This window comes from Pocillopora verrucosa, chromosome 6, assembly GCF_036669915.1.
Source record: "Pocillopora verrucosa isolate sample1 chromosome 6, ASM3666991v2, whole genome shotgun sequence".
Taxonomy (NCBI): Eukaryota; Metazoa; Cnidaria; class Anthozoa; order Scleractinia; family Pocilloporidae; genus Pocillopora; species Pocillopora verrucosa.
Window position 1 is genome coordinate 9,265,390 of NC_089317.1, and position 20,243 is coordinate 9,285,632.

The following is a 20,243-nucleotide window of genomic DNA, read 5'->3' on the forward strand; positions in this document are numbered from 1 at the left end:
CACAGTTGACTTCACACTTAGCCTTGTCCTCGCCCCGTAATTTCGGCACCAGATCACTGAACGGCAAGAACTCAGAAGTAGCAACCACCAGATAAAGAAAAAGAAGAACATGAACAAAATTTCTTGATTGTTGGTCCAATTCTCTTTTCCTCTCCTACAGTTCCATAATTTAAGTCTAACCATTAACTTTGCATTTGGAAGTTTGGTGATGAACTTTAAAGTGATCCGAGACGTTATTTTCAATATGGAAGTTTTTACATATGAATATTTCAGCTCACTTCGAATGAGAGACGTTTCTCAGCTGAGCGATACACTGAGATTCTTCACTCTCTTTCTTTCATAAGACAAAACTGTAAAGTGCAGTGATTGCTCTCCACCTGAAGTGGACAGGTGTTGAGCTTTTTTACTTACATGTGACACCTACATGTACTAATGTTAAACTATATTTTCATTATAATGTAAACTACAAGAACCTGTGGAACTAATACACAATATCAAAAACAACCTCACCAACAAAATACTCATGTGTCGTTGACACTTGAAGTTAAATACGCAATACACAACATTACGGGGAAAATGCTATTAAAGCATCAACCCCTACACCAGTATTCATTTACCATATGTAGGCTGATGGCTGTAACAGGTAAAAACTACCTTCTAACACTGTACCTTTTACTGTAACATTTACAGTCTTCTCAGCTGTACCAACAGTGTTATTAGCCACACATCTGTAGCTTAAGTCTCCTCCTTTTAAATATTTTCTTATCCATACCCCAGCTGAGCTGTTTCCATCATTAACTGATCTTTCATTCTCAAATAGTTGATAAGTATGCACTGCAGGTTTACCATCTGCTGAGCAGGTGATACTGATCACATCACCTTTACAAACAACCGAGTCATTCACCATTAACTTGACATTCTCTGGTATATCTAAAGAGAGGAAAACAACAATATTTGATCATGCATCGGTATCAGAGCATGTGACGTTGTACATCATGTCGCAAGAGCCAAACATTTTTCAGTCTAGTGCAATGCCATAGATGACTGATTCCTTCTCCTTTCCTTTCTTTTTTCTTTTTTTTTTTTTTTTTTTATATATCATTTATTCTCCCTGAATCTAACAAAAGCCTATGCTGAGCTGTATGGCTTTTTAAGGCCCTGCTCGCATCATCACAACATATTTCAATAAAAGTGCCCACATGACTATACCACTCATACAAAAGCAAATCTTTACTTATATTTTTTGTTTGTGGTTGATTTACACTTTTTTTCCATTTTAGAGTTTTATTTTGCATTATTTTTACCTACTATGACAATCAATCCTACATTCTATGAAAAATAAAAACCAGCCACAGGTACAATATACAGTTATCTACTTACAGTTAACTTCTACTTTCACTGTGCGATTTGGTGCAGTTCCTATTTCATTATATGCTGTACAACGATATTTTCCTCTGTTATTTCTGTTGGTTTCGAGGACAAACTGATTCCCAGTTCCCAGTACACCACTGTCACTGCCATGAGCATATACTTTGGTCCAGGTGATGTTTGGTGTTGGTTCACCATCTGCGATACACTCTAATGTAACACTTGGGTCACCTTCCACAACAACTACATCACTACTAAAGCTGTTGAATTCTGGTGGATCTGTTAAAGAATTAAAGACAAGCAAACAAGTTTGCACACTATCCACGATATACCCCAATGTGGCACTTGCGCCACCTTCAACAACAACTACATCTCTACTGATTGAATTGAACTCTGGTGGATCTGTTCAGGAGCGACAGCAGTGATAAATTTTCCCAAATTCAAAATTTTGTAAAATTGAACCAATTACTGTAAGAATTCTAGGTTGACTATGATAAAGACCGTACTCCCGTGAGGGTAAAGTGAGCAAAAAGATTTCCTTGAATTCACACTCTCTTTTCTTGAATTTGCTCTTTCAAGCACGATTGAAATTACACAAAAAAACAGCTTCCTAAATATTGACGTTTTTCTCATTTGAACACTGTTCCACATCGAATTAAGGGGGTAAGTTTCTAAAGAAACGGTGGTGCTGCGTCGGTGGGAGAGAATAACAGGGAAATTTAGTGTTATCAACTGAGTTGAAAACGTAAATTGGCCACCATAGGGAAACTAAGGGCTGACGTTTCGAGCGTTAGCCCTTCGTCAGAGCGATTGGAGGAATCGTGAGTTGTGTGTGGCTTTCCATGTAGAAAATGGAGCTATGCTATTGGTGGGAATATGGTGACGAGAAAACTAGAACAAATTAGCTGAATGAAAAGCGCTCGTTGATACCGTGGGGATCAAGAGTGCCGATCTGGAGGACAAATTTTTGTTCTAGAGTTTTGCGACTTTACGAACTGCCTAGATGTAGGGAAAGGCTGCAAACAGCCATATGCTGTTTAGAATGAAGAGGGCGATTAAAGTGTCTAGCGACTGATTTGGATGTGTCCTTGTCGTTTATTTCTACTTCAGGAAGGTATTCTTGGAATCGGTAACCTATTCGTCTTCCTGTTTCACCAATCTATAACTTATTGCAATAAGTACAAGTCATCCAGTTAATAACATTGGCCGAGGTGCACGTAAAGTTAAAAATGATCTTAATGGATCTCTTGGGTCCCGACAATTCCTCTACGTTATGGAAAAAAAGGACAAGTTTTGCATCGTGAACGAGCGCATTTGAAGTTCCAGATTGGTCATCGGTTTGAAATGAACTTGTGACCAAACATTTGCCCATGTTTTCGTCAAGTTTGAATGAAATTAGTGGAGATTGCGAAAAGATAGTGTATCAGTGCTATATTCCTAAGCTACCCGGAAAACAGCAGCAGTTTGAAATGTTGTCCAATACACCCAAACTGAGTGCGATGGACGAAGGCCATGAACAACCAGACTCACCGGAGGTCAGTTCGTGAGAGACTTATTAAATATACAGCAAAGTATAAAGTCGCGGACTGGGTGGAAATACATGTAGGCAAACGGCAAGACTCCATCAGATCCGATGGAGACGGGCTGCCGTGGCAAGAGACGGATTGCCGTGCCAAGAGTCCATCGGACTCGCCGCGTGTCAGTTCGCGATAGTCTTAGAAAATTTACAGCAAGGTAGGGTAGAGGAGGAGGTGGAAAATGTCGGCTAACGGACTCCATCGAATCCGATGGAGACGGGTCGCCGTGGAAAGAGTCCATCGGACTCGCCACATTTCATTGCGGAGGAGATTTACGGACTTGCTTAGAGAAAGAGGTGGAAAATGTCGGCTAACGGAATCAATCGGATCCGATGGAGATGGGTTGTTTTGACAAGAGCTCATCGGACGCGCCGCGTGTCAGCTTGCGAGAAAATATTATGGCAACGTCGAGCGTGTGGAGGGGATGTTGATCACCGATTAAAGAAGTATACACCAGTGTATATGTACAGTGGATAAGGTAAAGAATAAAGGGACAAACCTCAAGTACCGAATTAAAAGCAAAAGTCCGTAAGTAATTAAAGATTGATAATTTAAAGATTTCAAGAATGATTTATTTTTCAGGGCTTTATGTGCCAATATGTACCTGTGGTAACTCAGAGTGGCTATCCATAAAAACTGCATCTCCCCATGTGGCAGATAAACTACAATTCACTAGACAAGAGTTACTAAAATACACTACAGTATACTACACACTGTATCTGCTAATAGTGATTTATTTCGTGGATTATAAAATATATTCTGTGTGTTGTTAACATAACAGTGATGGTTGGTTTGGTGCAATTTCAAAATATCAAATAAAACATTTCAGCAACTTTAAAAAACACATACATCGTATTCAAATCTATAAAAATTATGTATGCAATAATTTTTGAAGCAATTCAGCGACCACCTTTCGTTGCTTTGTACTGTACCACGCTTCCCGATTGAGCCGGGATGTTGTCATTGGTAACAGCGCTTGTTTCCATTGGAAACATCTCGCGGTATTGACGTTATCAGTGTTCGGCTACCGCGAGTTCCCGCTAAAATGTATGAATGTTTAGTCGAGTTACTTCTCAGCTGGTAGTTTGAATGTCAAATTGTCAACATGCTTCAGTTGAAAGTCTTTTACGTCTCTTTTCCCGAGGGGGAAAGATGCGAGGTTATTTTTACGGATCAAAACATTCAATCTTTTGAAGAACTTATGGAAGTAGTGCGAAGTAAAATCGAATGCTTGAGATTCATCCCCGACTCCGAACTTCGAGTGCAGTATGTCGACGACGAAAATACCTTGATTAATCTACGTGCCAACGACTCATTTATGGACGCTTTACGATGTGCTGTTACAGTACCAGGAGCGACTTTCACCGGTTGAAAGTTAAGAGGCGATCTCTCTAAGAGCGGTCCATGGCATTTCGCATCGGAAAAAAGTTTTCCCTCAAACTTTGCCCAATAAACTATTTTTGGTAACAAGTAAATAAAACCACATTAGTTTTTGGAAATACCTCAAAATAAAATATTTAGAGCTCTCAAAAGTCAAAGCTGCAAAAGGCCCTTTTTTGACCTCTTGCGACATCGAAAATTTCAAATGTTGAATAGCCCGGTCCTCGTATCACACCGCATGCAACAAAAAATATTTTGTATTCTTAAAGTGTGTGATATATAAGGTGTATAAAATGCATTTCAATTTTGATATTCGTTTATTCAGAGGCTCGTCATAATTTATTTAAAAACACTCGTTGGACAGCTTTCTGAAATTGGTTAAAAGTACTCTTTCTTTCTCGATTGATATTGCTCAAGTCCAGACCAGACCATTAAAAACTCCGCTTGATTTCTGCTAATAAGATGTTTGGCTGCAGAAAAATATAAAAACATCTTGCACTTATTGATTTTCTTCGCCGAGGTGACTTCGAACTTTTAGCGATATTGCAAGCGTGACAGCCGATTATGCAAATTAGTTCATTGAGCAAACTCCGACCGTTTTATGTGAGTAACTCAATAAATCTTAGATTTTAACCATTTTAAGTAGAAAATATAGTAGGACAGAGCTTTAAACCACACCGATTAATACTTTAAGCATTTTAAAAGGATAAAATTTGACAAATTTTATTATCTCGTGACGAAAGACGTCAACAACAACGTATCGAATATCATATTTTGATTAGCGCTCGCAAACCCCTTTTTTAAAAATTTGGCTTCTGTTATTTCATATTTGAGTTCTGATGGCTTACGCTATTCAAACCTGTATGAACATTTCAAAATTAAACTACAGGATTCTATTTAGTGTAACCGGCGATAACAGCACACACTAAATTCACCGTGACCAGTGACTCTGTCACGTAATTCCATCGTGTAATTGTCCTGAATACTTCTCACGTCTAAATAAAGCAGCGATTTCTCGGATTTCTCGCTGAAAGGGAAAAAATGATATTTGGTCGTCACATCTTTCTGCATAACAGTCTCTGTTCATAAGTTTGAAGAGTTCTTGTAAAAAAAGATATCGCATTCGCATAACGGGTGGACGTCATAACTAGATTGCATAACAACTGCACTCTGAAATCATTTCCTCCATTTTTGCAAGAGGTGCTGCATTTGTATCTTGCATTTTGAATGCGAGCTCAAAATGTTCGCATATGTCTCTTAGCATCTTGACTTTGAGACTAGACAACCTTGCTTCTCTTGCCAACGAGCACACATCATAGATATCAAACATGATTGGATGTTTCAATCTATCTCATCCATTACTGTGTTCCTCGCCTCTCTCAAACACCCTTCGTCTACATCAGACGCGGATGCTTCTATCAAGTGGTCGTCTGCGTCGGTGGCATCATCCGATTCTTGTTGTATTTTAGATTGCTGTTTAAGGCACAATCTCGAGAAGAAACCCTGAATCTGTATGTTGGATAACCACTCTGTTCTATCGAACATTCTCTCTCCATCTATTGTGCAAGCAGTTCGCATATCCTTTGCTACTTTCACTGGGTTTGGTTTCTGCCAGTGTCTCATCCGATATTAAATTTCTGTTTCAATTACTGCCTGACGTTTTGCGAAAGCCGTTCACTTGCACCTCTCTTATGAAGAGCCCATTCCATGGGAAGCTTTGATGTACTTGTCAAGGGTTCTGTGGCCACTGCAACCAGTTCAGTCGAACTTTCACCCTCTAATGACAATGACTGAAAGTAATGGACCCACTACCTCTTCACTTTGTCATAAAGACTTTAAGTCATGCTCGCAGGCACAGGACTTACATGATGAACCAGCTAGTTCATATGGAAGTCAAAGTCGGCCTGCGTCTTAAAATCTTCATCGCAACCAGGTTCAGGGCATTGATAGGAACTACCGTCGTTGCTATCATTACTTTCTCCTGCTGATGCAGTTCGTCGAGCAGTAGTGGGGAAAAATGGAATCTCCTTCACCAGATCCGTCATTTTTTCTGTGGAAAAATTGCAATTTTAATTTTACCGAATAAACTTTCCAGACCCAACATTAAACGCTCTCCAAACGCGCAGGCCCTCTTGTGTAAGTTGCTGAAAGTGGCAATCGTGATGTCCGAGCCCTCGTAGAGTTGATACTAGCTTACTGTTGTGATAGCAACCTGCTTCATCCGATCTTATAAAGGGCCTTTTTTATTCCTGAATTTCTTAACTTTATGGTGACAAAGAGATTTTCTAGGACTGACAGCACTGAAAACCAGTCTTTTTTACAGCTGTTAAGAAGGTCTACGTATCAGGTTACTTCCAGGCTTTCCTTCTGTCTTACAACAGCGCTACTCACATGCCAATTGATTTCCCTCTAGGGAAACCATTCTGCTTGCTTTTCCCGGAACTTCATCGTTATGAACTTCATTGTCCAGTCAACTATTATAAATGCTTCATCTCCCTCCAAAGTATCGAAAATTTGCAGCTCGTACTGATCCTGGTTTCTGCTCTCAGGATATACCCTCTCCATTCAAAGGTCTTAACGGCAGCATTTTTTGCTTCATGCAGATAGTCTTCCGCTTGAAACCTACCCAATTGCATTGTGTACTCAGAAATAGCGCCTTTTACTTCTTCAAGAGCACTCTTCAACATCTCACAATCCTCACACTTCACGTTGTGACTGTGACTGCATACTTTCTGAACTTCAGTGTCACCAGCATAGCTCAGTGCAAAGACCCTACAGTGATCGGCACATTTGCTATCGTCCTCTTCGCAGTGATTACGGTATGTAGTCTTCAAATACAACTTGCTCTCTTGAAGCCTCTTCCGAACTTCTTTACACTAGTCCTTTTCTGCTCCCACGCTTTCCAATTCGTCTATAATTTGGAGAAAATCCTTGAAACCATCCGCTCCCTCAGCTGCAGTATCGTGTAAACCTCTATATAACACCATACATCTTAGAAATGGCCTTTGACTTTTGCAAATTGACAGAATACCGGCTCTTTAGCCCTTTGGAATCGCTACCAGGGTGTGTCGGATACTGGCACGCTGAACTTTGGCGCCAGAACTTCCCATAAGTGTGCCTATGCTTTGCGCAGACCCACATTTTGCCATAACTGAGTCTTCTGCATCGAACAGGCCAGCCCTTGCAAAGATAAGCTCTCCTTCTGTGAAACTCTCTTTTAACAAATGGATTAAGCAGAGATGACTCTTTATTGAGTCAGTACTCTGAGGCAAGTTAAACAAACCGGAAACTCCTCGTGAGTCTTCTAACAAAGTTTCTGAAGAACGCGACTGAAAACAGGACTTCTTTTGGCGAATACCGCTTCAAGAATTTAATGTTATTAATCCCAAGCAAACCAGTACCGAAAGAGAAATATGAATTACAGCTAATATAATTACAGCTAATATAATTACGCACTTTACAGTATAGATATAGCTAATTGTTGGAAAAATGAGGTCACACGTAACGTAATAATTTATTTCCTCAAAAATCGCGTGGTCCTTTTCCACAAGAACTCCCTAGAGTTCTGAATAGAAACTTTCATAAAGACAGGTGTGCAGACAAAATTTCTCTTATTCCTGCCGACCAGAATTCGGATCCAAAAGGCGATGTTATCGCTGCTTTATTAAGAAGGGAGAAGCAAATGAGGATAATTACACATGTACAATTGAATTATGTGACAGTGGTCACGGTGTATTTCAGTGTGTGCTGTTATCGCCGGTTACACTAAATAGAATCCTGTAGTTTGGTTTTGAAATGCTCATACAGGTTTGAATAGCGTAAGCCATCAGAACTCAAATATGAAATAACAGAAGCCAAATTTTTAAAAAGGGGTTTGCGAGCGCTAATCAAATTGATATTCGATACGTTGTTGTTGACGTCTTTCGTCACGAGATAATAAAATTTGTCAAATTTTGGCCTTTTAAAATGTTTAAGGTATTAATCGGTGTGGTTTAAAGCTCTGTCCTTCTATATTTTCTATTATATTTTCTACTTCTAAGATTTATTGAGCTACTCACATAAAACGGTCGGAGTTTGCTCAATGAACTAATTTGCATAATCGGCTGTCACGCTTGCAATATCGCTAAAAGTTCGAAGTCACCTCGGCGAAGAAAATCAATAAGTGCAAGATGTTTTTATATTTTTCTGCAGCCAAACATCTTATTAGCAGAAATCAAGCGGAGTTTTTAATGGTCTGGTCTGGACTTGAGCAATATCAATCGAGAAAGAAAGAGTACTTTTAACCAATTTCAGAAAGCTGTCCAACGAGTGTTTTTAAATAAATTATGACGAGCCTCTGAATAAACGAATATCAAAATTGAAATGCATTTTATACACCTTATATATCACACACTTTAAGAATACAAAATATTTTTTGTTGCATGCGGTGTGATACGAGGACCGGGCTATTCAACATTTGAAATTTTCGATGTCGCAAGAGGTCAAAAAAGGGCCTTTTGCAGCTTTGACTTTTGAGAGCTCTAAAAATTTTATTTTGAGGTATTTCCAAAAACTAATGTGGTTTTATTTACTTGTTACCAAAGATAGTTTATTGGGTAAAGTTTGAGGGAAAACTTTTTTCCGATGCGAAATGCCCTGGACCGCTCTTACGTACAGAGATCGCCTCTTAACATTTTGTGGCAGCCGAAGTCTACACATAAGATGATTTCTAAGAAGCGTCAAGAAATGAGAGCGAGTACTACTACTTGTACCGGGAAGAACAACAGCGCGGAGTTGAAGGACCCTCTAAAGAAACAACTTAATTTTGAAAATCCCGAATCACCGGCTGTTTTTGACCAAGAAACGGAAGCCACCGCACTAAAAGACACACCTGTAGATCGTATGTTGTCAAAAAAACGTGCAGGCGTTGAAGGGGCAACTAAGGCTTTAGAACATGCGAAAGTCCAAAAGGACAAATTTGAAAGGGAGTTATCTAGAGCAGCGTTTCATAATTCCGGTTCTCTTTCTATCTGTGGGAAATGTCACTTCAAGGTGGGACAAACCAGAAGAAACTGTGATGGAGATGAATGTACATCCGCCATGCTGTGTGGAATCATTGACAAGTATCCTAATGACAAAGCTGAAAGACGAAATCTATCACAGCAAGTGACTAAATGCGAGACTGAATTAGCAAATCTCCAAAGCGACTACAACAGCAAACTTAGCGCTTACAAAACAGTTGAAGATTCGTTTGCTAGAAAAATTGAGGCTGATAGTGTCGCCTCTAATCCAGATAGATACATTGTTAATGGGGTAAAAAACTGGGCGCTTCTCAATAAACATGTTGCGTTACTTCAGAAAAGATGCAACGGAAAACTGCCTCCAAGACATAGTGTAGTGAATTTATTAGGAGTAGCAGTTGAAGAACATGAATTAAAAAACACAGCGATTGCACGCCAAAGAAAGATTTGTGAACCCGAAAAGCACATTTTAGACGACGAATATGCCATTAGATTTCCTAGACGTAGTCCATCAACTGCAAGAGCATGTTCGTCTTCTTCCTTTCCCGGTTCATCATTATTGTCAGCAAAAGAAGGAAGTGATTTTAGAATGGCAGTTCCTCGAATAGTCAATCAACTGCAAGTTCGTCTTCTACTTTTTCCGGCACACCGTTTCTGTCAGCAGAAGAAGAAAGTGATTTTAGAATGGCAGTTCGCCTGCAAGCCGAATTAAACAACCAAACATTGTGCGGTGGATTCCGTGAAGGAAATGAAGAAAGTAACTATTGTGGCATGTTTGTACTCGGCCAGGGCTGGAAAGCACCTACGTTTGGGCCTGAATCATCAGCTCAGAGAGAAGAAGAAGCGGCGAATGCTCTCACACAACTTCAAAGAAATAACATACCAGAGAAAACGCATTGACAATTGACATGTTTACATATGTTTCATGTTTACATTTACGCAATAGATCGTAGATCTTGTTTTACACTTTTCGATCCAGTTGTGAAAGGTGCATGATATTTGTGGTTTTATGTGTAACAAAATTTTCAATAGTTCAAGTTCTATTTACACCGAAAACCGTTTACTGTGAAAAAAAATGGAAGCCGGTTCAAAAAAAAATTTTCTCAAGCGTGGACAGGTTTCTATTTTTAGCAATACGTTCTTTTCGCCGACACTGAAGTTAGATGTATTATGTGAAGACTGTAAAGAAGTAGCCACTTCTTTATCAAATGTTTGGCCTATTTTTTGAGGCAATTATTGATTTAGCGAGGAATAATGACTGGCGTCAGTATGTGTGTGCGAGTGTGTACACAAATTGTTGAGTTTTTGAGTATCTATTCCGCATCCATTTAATTTAAACCCTTTAATAAAGTTTTCGTTGTTGTTGTAAGATAAATGTGTCAATATATCATTACACAAATGCAATGCATGCAACTACAGCGAACACTGAAATTATAGAAGGCTTTTAATCAGTCATACACTCGTGTTTGACAAGGGTTGACAAACAGAATTTACCAGAATATTTATAGTTTATACAGCATATGGAGCTAACAACTCTGCGGAAACAGAGAAACACTTTATTTTCTCTTGCTAAATATTAATGTAGGACGTATATCTAAAAGAATTCGCCATATCATGTGATATTATGTGGTCTACAGCTCCATAAGCAGCAAGTTCAATGTTTTCATTTGTTAGATCCCAAAGATGATAACGCATCACACTCCTCATTTTGTTAAAAACAAACTCTGCAGGATTAAAATCCGGAGAATAAGTTGATATGTAGACAAACTCAATGTTTCTCTCATTTAACCATTCTTGTAATGCTTCCCCCCCAGCAAAATGGTGAGTAGCGCAGTTATCCATCACAACAATGTCCCCTACTTCAAGCGCGGGTCTTGCAGTTCCTATGTTGGCTGCACTTCCTACTTCACCGAAGAAGCGAAGAAATTCTAAAGTATCTGATGCACCATGTACTGTGTTAATATATTCTACCCCATGTAGCCCAGCTAATAGGTTAACTGTTATGTTAGGTGAACTGTGATAACGCAAGAGTTCAATGCATCTTTCTCCAACTGGTGCATGACTATATAAACGCTTACATGAAATGGTAACTTTAAACCACATTCATCAAAGAATTTGAGCTTAAAAGGATCTTTGGCATGGAGATAATCTATGAACATTTGAGTGTAGGCCATATTCTCCACAGTAAATCTTTCTTCGGCAACAGTGCTGATTTTTTTCCATGAGTATTTTAAACCAGACAACATATTATTGTTTAAGGCGCGTGAAATTGCCGACCTTGAAGTTCCCTTTGGAATGTCACCAAATTCAGTTAATCCATCGTAAATTTCTCTCAGTGATAAAGTTGGCCTTTCTCTTTTGATAGTTTCAATCAACTGCAAGTCACCTTGAGTTAAATTACTGTTTTTTCCACCTCCGTGCTGGCGTGGTTCATTGGTACGTTCCATGTAGAGTCGCTGCCAAATATTTTTCACAGTAGTTCTACTTACTTTAAAAGCGTTCGCTACATCTGAAAATTTGCCTGGAAAGTAGCCAGTGTTGATATCCCCACCATTCCTAACTATTTCATCTACTATTAATTTTCGCAAATCTTGCGAAAGGGCACAACCATTGACGAAAGTCCTTCCTCTCGAATTTATTTTTTCTATGTTCGTCGCTTTGTCGTTCGCGCGCTTAATGCATATGACGTCAATACCGCAGGATGTTTCCAATGGAAACAAGCGCTGTTACCAATGACAACATGGGGGTTTCAACGGTAAAACTTGGGCGCGAAACTTGCCTCGCGCCACGCTCAATCGGGAAGTGTAGTATGTCTTCCGAAGCTACCCGTAAAATAGCAGCAATTTGCGTCAAGAATAAATGAAATGAAATATCCAACAACAAAACGAGATTCACCTTTACAGAATGATTTCTAAATTTTTCAACAAATAGCATCGGTAGAGATAATATTTATAAAACTTTTGGTGGTTACTTACACTGTACTTGAACAGTCACTTTGTCATTGGCAGGGATGAAAGAACTGTCGGTCACTAGAAGTACGTATTCTCCACTCTCAGATCTCTGCAATTCAAAGATTGTAATTTCTGCTCGTGTAGCATTGATATTTTCTTGAATGCGACCCTGGTAAACACTTTCTGGAACCTTTGCGTCGTGGTTTATGTCATTTTTTGAACACAATGGTGCGGGAGGGAGAGCTGCTGAACCGAAAGACAACTCTGTCAAACGTTCCACTAAGGTTGTACTGCCACACAAAGGTGATATTGTTGCCTTCCAAAACATAGAACGGATCTGGAGGAGTTGCTGTAAATGATGGTCTTAATTCTACAAAACGAAACAAAAAATTATGTAAACAGCACGGATCCTTCAACCAGTTTGGAAATAAACCCGACAGTCCATCGCGAAGCTGTTTTTCGCGCCAACGGAAACGCTCGCTCAGTAAAGATGAGTTCGTGTACCTACCTGCCTTACGAATAAACAAAACCAAGCTTAAGAACATAGACACGTCGGATACGACCGAAAACATTGTAATTTCTACGCCGTGAAGGCGTACCACGCTTCGAGATACGACGGCAGAACCACGCTTCTAGATGCAACGGTAGGGAAGTAAAGGAATAACATGTAAACGTTCTATTTAGGGGTCCACGAACTGTAACCAGCGGTTACATCGCGTTTACTTCTTCCCCCTTTCGTGGCTCATCATCCATTAGATATGAAACATGCGGGAAGTTGGGTCTGTTGGGAGGGTACGAAAGATACGTAAGAGTTTCCCGAGGTGTAGCCCAGAACAATAGTCTAGCTTCTTGAATTCAATTCAAATTATCCAAATGCTTCATATCTCGATAAACGCACATTTGACGAATGAATAGCTATATTTCTTACAGTTTAAATACTGATTTTTCATAAATCAAAATATTTGGAGAAACAATTCGCATTAACACTTTATAAATCGGCTCTTTCAAATAAAACAAAAACAGTTCAATAGCTTAGCAGAGAAACATATGCTACCCGAAATTAGACATAAAGCACGAAAAAAAATCATCAAGACTAAAATATGTCGAGACAAAGGAGTGGCAGATACGCTATTAGAAGCGGAAAGCGTATAGATATCCCGGATATACCGAACCCTCGCTACAGGTTCACCATGCTTGAAAGTTGATTACCACACTTCACGACCAGAAAACTGCGTAGCGTTGTGTTGGAATTGTTGAAAGTTGTAGAATTCATTTTTAAAATCTTCCAATGGACAACACTTTACGTATCAACGTCTACAAAAAATTATTTACCGACCTGTAAAACGGATTTAGAGGAGTTGCTGTAAATGATGAAATAAAGTGGTCAACGCTGTGATTGCTTTCAATGGTGCAACGTTTTTAAGTGAAGAAACTTTGCTATTAAAACATTTCCGCAAATATGGCTGTCAATCTCCAGGAAAATCCCCTTTATTTTCGCATGTTTTAAGTTTTAGTCACGCAACGTTTGAATTTGAAAGTCGATTTAAGAGTCCCAGACCACGATTCAGACCCAATACCATTTGCTCGGCGGTGAGATCCAGCGCCACAAAGCAGTCAGCCATCCTTCTTTACTCGCGTTTAGATTACAACCAACGTTAAACTTAAAGGAAATCTCGAAAGCAGACTCGGCGTTTCATAATTCAACCACATGAGGCTCAACCGTTTTAATATTTTTCGCTTACTGCTTTAACCTGTTGGTTGTTTTGCAATTCTTCCGGTTTTTTTTATTTTACACCCTTTCGCTAAGCAGGCTTGAAGTGCAAGGATACAATACATGTAGCACAGGGACAGTGGGTGCATAGAGATTTTTTCGCATACAATAAATTTCGTCAACCAAGTGCGATACACACATGCTGATAGAACGTCGACCCCAGCGCGGCGAGTTCCTTACAAAAAGGACCGAAGAGGCTAATTAAACTGATTCATTACTAAACTGAAAGTTGCTTTGTCTTACGTACCTTCCCCCCCACCCCAAGGTGAAACGGAAGTGGGAGAACGTCTACGCAAAAACCGGCTCTAAGTGTGTTCCGTGACGTCACTCTAATTTATGCAAAATGATGTCATTTGATAATAATTTTTTTTACGAAGTGGCACGTGTTGGCGTGAAGGTTATCGAGATAAAAACAACATTTAAGTGAATTCATTTTCCATTTTTCGGGTAAATTTGCAATTCAGTTTAATTATATACTTTGCTTTAAGGATATAGGCAAAGATTGTGAGCGATTATTGGATAGAGTAAGAAGAGGACGATGTTCGATTAGCATCGCGCCTACGAAAGTAGATTTTCAACGTCCACGCGGTTTCTGCTTGCATTTGTAAACAGTGCCACGTCGTCGAAAAAAGTTGGATCATTTGCCGCTGAATCTCAAAGTTTTAACCGATTTCTCTGGGGGATGGTTACGCTGCAAGTGTGAAGAAGGAACGACTCTTTTCTCAGTCGAAAGAATTACTACAATAAACAACTAGCTTTAACTTAAAATAGCTTCGCAGCACCGTTCACAAAGAGACCGAAAGTTTCAGGCGGACAATCCTCTTGGCCCAAGTATATTAAGATAGTGCACCTGGTCTTCTGTGAGAGCTTTAACGGGCGGCGCAATAAATGCCGTAGCCGGTTTCATCTAGAGAAGAAAGGCGATATATTAAATATACGATATATTAAAGATTTTTCAGAGCCAGTTGGTAACGAAATGGAGACATCGTTACCTTCGGAAAACATATCTATGGCTTCCTGCTGTTTTTCTTGAAATGTCTCTATTAAAAAAGTTCGCAAATTGCCTTAAAACCTCGTCGTAGATCGCTGAAAAGTTGACCATGAAAGCGTTTTGTTCACCAGTTAGTTAGTGTGAAAATCTAAATCAAATCTGGCCAATCAAAATTGACGAAGAATCGGCAAAACGAGTTAACCAACAAAAAGTCACTACATATTTTCTTGCAAAAGAGTGACGTCACGGAACATGATCAGTGTCAGGTTTGTGTGGACGTTGCCTCGTCTCCGTTTCACCTCAGTGGGAGGAAGGGTGCAGCTTCACGTAAGCTAAAGTTGTTTTAACCAATTGATTTCTTGCAGTTTCAATAGCTTTGCTAAATCAATCAAACAAACCAAATGGGAAAAAATTAAATACAGGCAGGCTGCAGCTTCCTGGGAGAAAAATTCCCATTACATGATAATGTTTGGATGAACCATTTGTACCCGCCGTTGAAACCATGTAACACGCCATGACATTTACTCTTATTGAACATTGCTTTAGATCGCATGGCACTTGGTGAAAAAAATAAAAATGAAAAATAGAGGACCAAAAAAAAACAAAAATACTCGAACCAAAGACGTGAGAAAACGAAAATAACGTAGAAAGAAACGATGACTTATACTGTCCAGCCCCTAAGAGTTAAATACGAGGTAGTTTCCTTCTGCCTAATTTTCCTAGTGCGATTTGAAGCCTCCATGCGTGATTTCATCCCAAAATTAGGTGACGAATTACGATTATTAAGAGTATGTCCACGAGAGCACCAGGCAGTCGTGTTACATGCCATCTCACCGATTTTAATGAGACTTGGCGAGTTTAAAGGGTCTACCCCAAAACTCAAACAGACAAACTGGGTTCTGTTTTGGTTTATTCCGGGGAGATGAGTACCCCCTGGTTTTTCTTGGTTATCACTAAGGAAATCGCTTCAAAATAGGTAAAATGTATGAAGCTCTCACTGCTATGATATTCAACCGATTACTCTGACGATTTGCTTACATATTATTACATCCTTAGTTAATGTCCGACGCAAGTATCAGTCAATTTGATATACAGCTTGTCAATCAACAGAGGTAAATAAATGACTGTGTTGTTAGACTCCTCGATTCATCCAAATGACATCTTCGAGGTTAAAAATTTCCCCTTGCCAGAAAGCTACAACACTAGTTTTAATTCCCCTCTATAATCCATCATTTCATCCTTGAAAACCATCAAAAAAATGCTTAGGCAATACCGAATTTTTGTCATGGATGCCTTTTATGACATACATGTAGATGCATCCATGGAGATGCATGGAGATGCACGTAGGCGAAAAGTTGATTGGAAAATCGTAGCGTTTCTGTCTTCTGTCGTTTATTACTTTGGAGATTTGCTAAAATCAGCTGCGCGTTAGTTGACATTATTACAAGCTCCAGTGTTCGACAACCTCGGCTTTTACGGAAGAGAAATTCTGCGCTCTTGCTTGAGAGAAAATATTAATAGTTCTATCGAACTAAAAACTGTGTTGTCGTGCTTTCAATCTTCTCAAGAATATCAAATATTTGTTAAGGAACGTCAACCGATTCCAAAAATTTATTTGATTTTTTAGGGGACAAATTCTCCGAGCTTGTGCATACTATAGTTTCGCTCGGTTGTTGACAACTTGGAAATTTTACGCTTCTGATCAGACTGCCGGGCACGGTCTCAAATGGACTAAGTGCCCGGCAGTCAGAAATATTCACCAAAATGCCCCTGAAAGGCTCCTTCAAACCTTATAAGAGTATGAGATGTTTGTTAAGAAATGTAAAGCGATTCCAAAAATTAATTTGTTTTTTGAGTGGGTAAATTCTCCGAGCTTGTGCATACTACTATATCGCTCGGTTGTCGACACTGAAATTCTACGCTTCTTATAAGGCTGCCGGGCACGGTCTCAAATGGCTAAATGCCCGGTAGTCAGAAATTTTCTTCAAAATGCCACTGAAAGGCTCCTTCAAACTTCTAAAGAGTAGTAGATGTTTGATTCTATGTTTGATGATTCTAAAAATTGCGTCGGTTTTTCAGTGATCGAGCTTGAACCACATAAACATGTTATAAAGCTTGTGAGGTCAGGCTGGTTTCGTAGAATATGTTGCCTTCGTGACAACTGTGGCGTGACAGAAGGGTCAATACGTCAGAACATCTTCAGGTTCCGTAAAAATTAGCGGGAAACAGTACAAAAAAACCTCAAATAAACCTACTGATAAAACAGTATTCGATGTTTGTCCCGAGCGGTATTGTAGTATGCACAAGCTCGGAGAATTTGTCCACTAAAAAACTAAATTCATTTTTGGAATCGCTTTACATATCTTAACAAATATCTGATACTCCTAAGAAGTTTGCAAGAACCTTTGGGTGGAAGTTGCGTGAAAATTTTTAACTGCCGGGCATTTAGTAAGTCATACATGTAACGTGACTTTCGTAATAAATTTAACTAATCCGCTGCTTATCCATCGCCTTCGGGCGATGTTAATACATTACGATTTCAGTAATGCAACTGATTTTTTTTTTTAAATGTTGGTCTTTTGGTCCTCATTTGAAATCATTCGTGTCAAACAAAAAGCAACGCGTTCACTTCGCAGCGTTTGTTCGATTTCGTTACGCATCTCTCTTGGAAAATACTTTTGCGTGACGTAAAGCAAAGAAGACTGAAGTTTCCCGCTTTGGGAACAAATTTGAAAAAACCGATCTTGCCAAGATATGAATGAAATTGTCAGGTTCCTGCATAAATCTTTAGCCACTGAGGAACCTTCAATAAAAGACAAAATGAAACTGTCTATGAATTACTGTGATCCTGAAGCCTTAATCAAACAACAAGAGATTGGTTCGTTTAATATTCCCCCTCCCCCCTCCCGACCACAATTGCCTTCAAATGCCCCACCTGAGTATGATTTTTTACTGAAGGATGCTTCATGTGATCAACGAATGTTGTAGAATATGGCAAAGTCACCTGTTAGTTTTGTTGCTACTCTTGGATTACTTCGCTCGTAAGCATGTTTCTACGATGCAAAACTTTTCTTTCTAAACCATCGCTCACGAAAGCGGACTCTACCTTGCAAAAAATAATACACGAGTGTTCCTCTGGAAATACTGAACACTTCTCTCGGTTCCATTCAGACGTTTGATTATGACAAATGTATGTACCATACATCTCTTTATTCTGTGATTTTAATTTTTATTCATTAAATTAATGTGACGTCTCCCACATATTTTAACCGACGCCCTTCAAACTGCTCTTAGCGCGTACCTCTTCCAGTGCTTTTTCAAGTGAACTAGATCCCACGGGCCACAAATATCACAGACAAAAATGTGGGACTAAAATTTGAGGCTAGACAAAGTTTTTACAGATTGGACTGTAACCCATGTTTTATGACGTCATGGCGGGTATAGAATGAACTGTCTACGGCCGGACTGTCGACTGCTTCTGAGTTTTGTTCTTTTTCTTGGTTTCCCCTCCTTTCCCTTTAAATATGTTTCATTTTCCTTCAAGAGTATTTTGACGGTAAAACACCCTTTTGAATTTAGTGGGCCTTACAGTGAAATACGGTCCGCTAAATAGACCATTCATAGCGAGCGAACAAACTGAAGCTCGACGCTAACAAGGAGATATGATAATTGAGAAGGGCCTTCGAAGGCTTAATGGTTCGAAATCCTCGCCATCTTTTCGTTTGACGCCTAAAATAAATACGCACAAGTATTTATTGAATTAATCTAGTTTAATTCCTTTAACTATTCTTATCTCTTCCTTCTGTTTAAAGAATTTACTAAAAACGAAGAAGACGCTCATCTTTGTTTCGTGACAATTGTGTGTGAGGTGATTACACGTATATTTCGCGTGACTGCTTTTTGGAGAGAGAAAGTGGAAATTTAAATTTTAAAAGGGCTGTTGCGTGTGTTGATGAAAGACAGTTCGAAAACCATAGCTGAGTTATCTTCGCAGAAAAGTCACTTACTCCTAGTTTTCCCTTTTGTAAGAGAAGCTACAGCGAGGTTTTTACTTCTTAATACGTGATACACAACGAACGCAAATAATTTAAACCATTTACAACTGGTTTCAGGAGAAAAATATGCGAAATCGATGCTCCGGTAAAAAAATTAAAACTAAGAGGGCGATTGAAACGATTCTGGGTAGCAGAGTCTATTGTCATCCATTTCTTGTTAGTATTTCATTGCAGAGGTCATTAACAGCATAATTTATATAAGACATCAAGGACTGCGCCAACAACAAAGCAACGATTGATCACGTCACGCACGCGTGATTTTCCGAAGACTTTGCCTTAAAAACTGGCATAAAAATTTCAGTGCTATCATGAAAAACAAATCGACGTTAATATTCCATCAATTTCTATCACTTAATTTTTCATAAAAGTGACGTCAACTTAAATGAATCACGAGGCACAGCTGAGTGGTTTCAATTTAGTTTCAGACATTGTTGACATCATTTCTTTGATCATTACGTTCATAGAAAACGAAAAATTGGGGCCGGTTTGTTCGCCTGAGTTCTAAATAGATGAATTGCGCAACCGGTTTCTAAGGATGTTACATTTCAATTGCCGTCGATTATTATATCTCGGAAGCTAAATTAGCTTGTTTTCATGAGAGCCTTGTTCTCTTTGAGCTGTAGAACAAACAAAGATCGGCAAGACATGTCTTGACGCATACTGTTATATCCCAGTAATGAATTCTTTTCTTTCAGTTCTCTTTTCAAACCTACAATTAAGTTTATCTATGGCATATATCTCATCATACCTGCACAAGGGACAAATAGTAAGGATGGAATCAGTGCACTGACGATAAGTACGATCCAATTCTCCATGGTAAGCTAAGATTGTTTCCTACTCACCCTAGCTCTACCGGCATGAAAAGTTGGGATCAATATTTGTTTCTGGGCAACCGAGCTCGATATCGATTTGTCGTACTCGATTACCATTCCTGCTCGATAAGCAAACGACGTTTGATAATCGAGCTCGATAACTACAAGTCGAGCTCGATCGCTAATCGAGTACGATTACTAATCGAGCTCGATTACTAATCGAGCTCGATTAGTTATCGAGCTCGACAAAATTCGTTTATCGAGCTCGGTTACAGTACTGACGAGAAAGACTGGTGGAGAGTCCAACCTTATGGAGTGCGATGGAGTGTGCAAAAAAA

At 39.2% G+C, this 20,243-nt stretch overlaps 1 protein-coding gene across 1 annotated transcript in view; it reads right to left on the reverse strand.

The window, feature by feature from the left end:
• Positions 1 to 19,978, reverse strand: part of LOC136281849 (uncharacterized) — a 36,885-nt gene extending 16,907 nt beyond the window's left edge. The window contains exons 1-4 of the mRNA XM_066168886.1: positions 19,842 to 19,978; positions 12,301 to 12,646; positions 1,381 to 1,647; positions 670 to 930 (exon numbers count right to left, since the gene is read on the reverse strand). Coding sequence (XP_066024983.1) covers positions 670 to 930; positions 1,381 to 1,647; positions 12,301 to 12,604 — 832 coding nt within the window. The 5' untranslated portion in view covers positions 12,605 to 12,646; positions 19,842 to 19,978. The remainder of the gene's footprint in view (positions 1 to 669; positions 931 to 1,380; positions 1,648 to 12,300; positions 12,647 to 19,841) is intronic.
• Positions 19,979 to 20,243: the final 265 nt, after the last annotated feature.